We start from the raw sequence: 5404 nt of genomic DNA, 5'->3' as shown, positions 1-5404 counted from the left end.
AGATGTATGATTAAGATGGATTTGGACGGGAGTGCAATCATGTTTCACACATAGACGTGAAGCATATGATTACTCCTAATTCTAGTTGATTAAGGAGATATACATGCAAGCTGTGCATATCTGTTTTGCATACACGTCCAGAGTTATAGTATTTCAATTGAAGAAGGAGACAATTATCCATGCTTGTCTTGAAGGACAACACGTGCATGTGTTGCTTGCATGGGAAGGGGTTGGTTCTATTCCTTAATCATGTATACATGATACGTATGCACATCTAACAGGATAAGCCTAGAAGGCCTTTAGGTCTCCACGAAGTGATTTACATCGCCTACGCCACGTTTATCGTTGAAGACTCTTACAAGTCTTTGACATGCTTTTGGGCCAATACCTGTGGCCCTAAATAGCTCTATATAAGAGAGTTCAAGGATCTGGTTTAGGTCTACACACAACAAACAATACAACAACTCAACTCTACAAAATACAATACAATTCTCGACCTAGTCGAACCTCAGACGCTCCCCGGAGCTTCTTTTTCGTTTCCCCGTACGCTCTCCGGAGCTTTCTCTTTCTTTTTTCCTCTCCTTCCCAATTGAAGCTCTGCTCGATCCTATGTCGAGTATCGATATTGTGACGCTCAGGCGGACTACTGTAAGTCCTTGCCCAGTACGCAAGGCGAATCTGAAGAACCCTGTGGTGGAGTTGGTGCTCTCTCCATCCTCAGTTGCTTGATTAGAAGCAGAAGGCTAAGCGCACCCCGCTATTACAACCACTACATTCCGCGTCCGCGCGGTGGCACGCCCGCAACAACTAAAAGAGACTTTGCATGCCCAGAATTACCGGCGTGGCCAAAACAGCGATTCCTTCTTTCTTCTTGAAAAAGAAAGAGAGCTACACGATGTAGTAGAAAAAGGTCAACTGACACACGCGAAGAAGATGTCCAAGATGCTCGAAGCCTAGAAGGGCATAAAACCAATTTCAAACTTTTACGCTCTTGCAGCCACAGTCTAAAACACCCATGCAATCTAGAACCGATTCCGTACTTTAAGATATTGTTGTCATGAAGAACATAATACATAGATACAATGGTTCCTACATATGAACTGTTATAAATGACTACAATTGTTCAACATACTTATATGTCGTGCAAAAGAAAAAAGGTCGCACCGTATCAAATACGCGAGTCGATCAAGTAAAAGAAGTGTGTCATATTGTATCAGAATTTGTACAAATGGAGGCGGCAAATGAAGCCACAACGAGTCGATCAAGTAAAAGAAGTGTGTCGTATTGTATCAGAATTTGTACAAATGGAGGCGGCAAATAAAGCCACAGGAAGAGAACAAAAATTACAATTCCACAATCTACATCACAATTAATTTCACAAAAAAAATATCATCAAGCACATGATTCCATGGGCAAATTGAACCTCACCTTCAACCTTCCTGACGAGAATCGTACCGAGTCAGACGACTTTAAAACTCGGTCACCAAACCGAGCCGACTCACCCACACTGTCTCTCCTCACCGCCATCACCACCAGCTTTCCACCCTCTTTGATCTCTTTCTCGTTCCCAACCCTCCCCTTCATCTCTCTCATCAACTCCCAAAACCTCTCTACCAAATCACTCTTCACCGCCGACGACACCGTCACAAGCCTCTCCTTGCAATCCTCCGACCTCTTTAACGCGCTCAACAGCTCGACCGAGTCGCCGAAGCTCATGCAACTCAGTCTCTCGCCAAACTCGTTGACTCGGACCGAAACCTCATTCACGGTGGCAATCTGGTCTTGACCTACCAAACCCAATATCTCACCCACCAACCTGTTACCATTCAAACTTTCAGGCCGCCGGCAAATCTCTTCCATTAGACTCACCAGAGACTCGGTCTCCCTGACCAGGTCGGTATTCATGAGCGCCGAGATTCTCTCTTCTTGTCTGTCTCTGTCGGCAATGCATGAGTTCGATCCTAAGAAAAAACCTAAGTACCGAGAAGTAATGATGAGGTTTTCTACGTACTGTCCGTACCATCTGACCCAGGACGAGAGGTCCCAGGAAATAGGACTGGAGTTGTCCCGGAAGTTGGAGAGTTTAAGGTAGTTTCTGCCGCCGGCGGAGGGAAAGACGGAGAGCTGGTCCTGGAGGATGAAGGAGCCGTACTTGACGATGTGGTGAACGGCGATGAGGCACTTGAGTGCGACGGAGGAGTTTTGGGTGGTCTGTAGACGGTCCATGAGGGCTTCGATGGCGGCGGAGGCGGTGGCGCGTGAGCTGTGGCCGAAGGAGAGGAGCGTGGCGAGGTGTTTGGCGGGTGGAGGTGAGAAAGGGTCGTGGGTGGTGGCGCGGAGGAGGGTGAGGTGTAGAGATTGAGATGATAGAGGAGAGCAGGCATCGGTGTTGAGTTTGGAGAGGATTGCTGCTTTGCTCTGGGAGGCCTTGTCTTTGATTGCCCCCATTAGGAGGTCTTTGAGCTTTGTTTGCCGTCCCATGGATTTGGATAGAAGAAGAGGATACAATCGAACAGAGAGAATGAGAGATAGAGAGAGAGAGAGGGTCGGTGGGGGTTTGAGTTGAATTTTATGAATTGTGAGGGTTTGATAATTATGAGCAGAGTGGCTTAATTGTCATACTCTACATTTCTACCGAGCACTAAAAATGAAAGAAATGAAGGAGATACTCATAATCTTCATACATCAGACGTTTCTTTCCCAGACATCATTTAATAAATTAGCAAAAAAATCTATTTGACTTTTATTTGTTATAAATGAAAAATATTTGCTTCCGGACTAGTATGTATACTTTTATTTATATACTTTTGTCAATGTAAATTATAATCTTAGCCGTTCAAAAGTTAAATTAACCAATAAATATCATATTTGTCAAAAATCAATGTAAACATAAATCATTTATTAAACAAATTAAATGGACAGTTCTTGTGAATGTTAACGGTTTTATGATTAGCAGTCAATTTGTTTGATTCATTTGGCTGAGTAAACGATTTCTGTTTACATTGATTTGTGGCAAAGATGATTTTTATTGGTTAATTCAACTTTTAAACGGTTAAGATTATGATTTACATTGGCAAAAATTGTAAATAAAATAGAGTCCGAACGCACACGTACATACTAGTCCAAACGCAAGTATTTTCCGTTATAAATTACACCTTAACATTTCGAAACGATATTAAGTAGTATAGTACGTTTCAAAACAATATTAAGTAGTACAGTATAGTAAGCAGTATAGACTTTGTTATCTTTATTTCTATTTTTAATACAATATTAAGCAGTATAGAATAGACTTTGTTATGTTTATTTCTATTTTTAATCTTTTTGGAGGGATGTAACAAGCTGCATCTAGTTAAATTAGCGTATTGTTGTCGTGGCGTTGGAGCATGAGCGTGATGACGGTGTGGCTGCTAGACTGAGAACTGCAACCCTCCAGTCAAGTATTATATGATTATGTTTTGGCATGGGATGTCTGTCGACGATCTGAGTAGGGCGGCACGTCTAGAGGGGGAGGCAAGTGAGGGTTGCGGTCGGTTGTGGGAAGCCATTGGAGGTGCCAACATAGTGCACTAGTGGAAAAAATCACTTAGCCGACGGAACAATAATATTTTTGTCGCCTAAGATCTATTTAGCCGACGGAAAACCTTCCGTAGCCTAAGTTTTCACCTAGCCGACTGCTAAGAAGATCTTAGGCGACGAAAATTTTTACCTAGCCGACGGAACATTTATATATAAATATAAATGATTATTTATGATAACTTAGGCGACGAAAAATTATTCCGTCGCTTAGGTTATATCTTAGTCGACGGAACCAAATTTAAAAAAAAAAAATTTAAATTTATGGCGGGATAACTGCCGCTTAAATATTTTGAACTTAGGCGACGAAAAAATATATTCCGTCGACTAAGTTCAAAAATTTTAAGCGGCAGTTATGCCCGCCAAAAATTTTGAATTTTTTCGGCTCCATTCTATAACTTTAAGCTCTCTCTCCCTCATTCTCTTCATCTTTCTCTCCCTAGCTCGTCTGCTTGCTCTCTCTCTCCCTCGTCTGGTTGCTCCCCCACCACTGCGACGCCTCCTCTTCCAAGCAGCGTCTCCTCCTCCTCCTCCTCCTCCTCGTGGGGTGGTTGACGTCCGGACAGTTACTCTCCGCGGCATAAGTTAGGCAATAGATCGTCATACATGCGATTCCTTGACGGTAGAATCCCGGCGAGTTTAGCATCGGAGGCGGAGTGGAGTTGTTTGGGAACACACAAACATAACCGTCGTGGTCGACGGAGAAGAGGAAGAGAAGGAAAAAAAAAAAAAAAGACCTAAAAAAAACCGCCAGTTATTACTAAAAAAAAAAAATTAAATTTTTACTTCCGTCGACTAAGATCTTAGGAGACAGAAATATTCCGTTGGCTAAGAAAAACTTAGTCGACGGAAAAGTATTTCCGTCGACTAAGTTCCGTCGACTAAAATCTTGGCAGACGGAATTGATGATTCCATCGGCTATTGTCTTAGCAGACGTCGGTATTGTCTTAGCAGACGACGCTTAGCCGACGGAAATTTCTGTCGGCTAAGATCTTTGCAGACGAAATATATGTCTTAACCGACGGAACGGTTTCGTCGGCTAATAGCCATAATCCAGTAGTGGTGGCGTCCGCAAGGGTGTTGTAACATGCAACTTGGGCTTCGACTAGCTAGTTAGGTCTTGGGTCTGGGCTTTGTACCTGAATTTGTATTATTTTATCTAAAATTTAGCTATTAATGGCTTAATGCCGATAATAAGATCCTATCATATATAGGTTTGGTGATATGGGTCTCATTCCGGTATGAACACTCTTTGTGTTATGGCTAACCTAATGAGGCGGCAAGCTATTTGTTTGATCAAGTGGAAGAAACATCCTAGCGGCATGATGAAATTAAGTGTTATCGGATTTAATTACAAAAACATTGCGGAGAAGTTATGCTACGTACTTGTAATTAGTTATGATGTCAAATTCTTAATAATGTCATCACGCACACTACTTAGTAAAATTTTGGACACCTCACCCCAAGGAGCCATCTGCTGCCACTGCCCTGATCCCCTTTTCATCGTCTCCCATTTCAGCCATCCACACCTTGGAGAAAGCAGCGCCGCTAACTGGACCAAGGCAACCCACTTTTTTCGTTGACTGCCATCGTAAGCAAGCCACAAGTCTCCAACCGAATCACTGGACCCAAAGCCATCGCCGCCACTAAACCTGTCACTGTTCCCCATGCAGATACCCACCGTCGTCATTGGATCCTTTGATCCCGGCTGCCCAGCAAAGCAACCGCATATTTGCATAGTGCAGCTGCTAAGGTTGTTAGAGAGAGAGAGAGAGAGGAGGAGAGAGAGAGAGAGAGAGAGAGAGAGAGAGAGAGAGAGAGAGAGAGAGAG

General features: G+C 43.2%; 1 protein-coding gene across 1 annotated transcript; it reads right to left on the bottom strand.

The window, feature by feature from the left end:
- Nucleotides 1-1301: 1301 nt before the first annotated feature.
- LOC101305510 (putative clathrin assembly protein At4g40080-like) lies at nt 1302-2541 on the bottom strand. The gene has a single exon (XM_004288412.1). The coding sequence runs from the start codon at nt 2479-2481 to the stop codon at nt 1393-1395; it is 1089 nt and encodes a 362-aa protein (XP_004288460.1). The 5' UTR covers nt 2482-2541; the 3' UTR covers nt 1302-1392.
- Between the last annotated feature and the right edge of the window lie 2863 nt (nt 2542-5404).

The sequence above is a fragment of the Fragaria vesca genome, linkage group LG1 (assembly GCF_000184155.1).
Source record: "Fragaria vesca subsp. vesca linkage group LG1, FraVesHawaii_1.0, whole genome shotgun sequence".
Lineage (NCBI taxonomy): Eukaryota > Viridiplantae > Streptophyta > Magnoliopsida > Rosales > Rosaceae > Fragaria > Fragaria vesca.
The sequence above is the reverse complement of the archived record's forward strand: the minus strand, read 5'-3'. Positions and strand labels throughout refer to the sequence as shown.

Excerpts from the sequence above, each read along its gene's own strand:
- LOC101305510 (XM_004288412.1), bottom strand. The coding sequence starts at position 2,481 with ATGGGACGGCAAACAAAGCTCAAAGACCTCCTAATGGGGGCAATCAAA.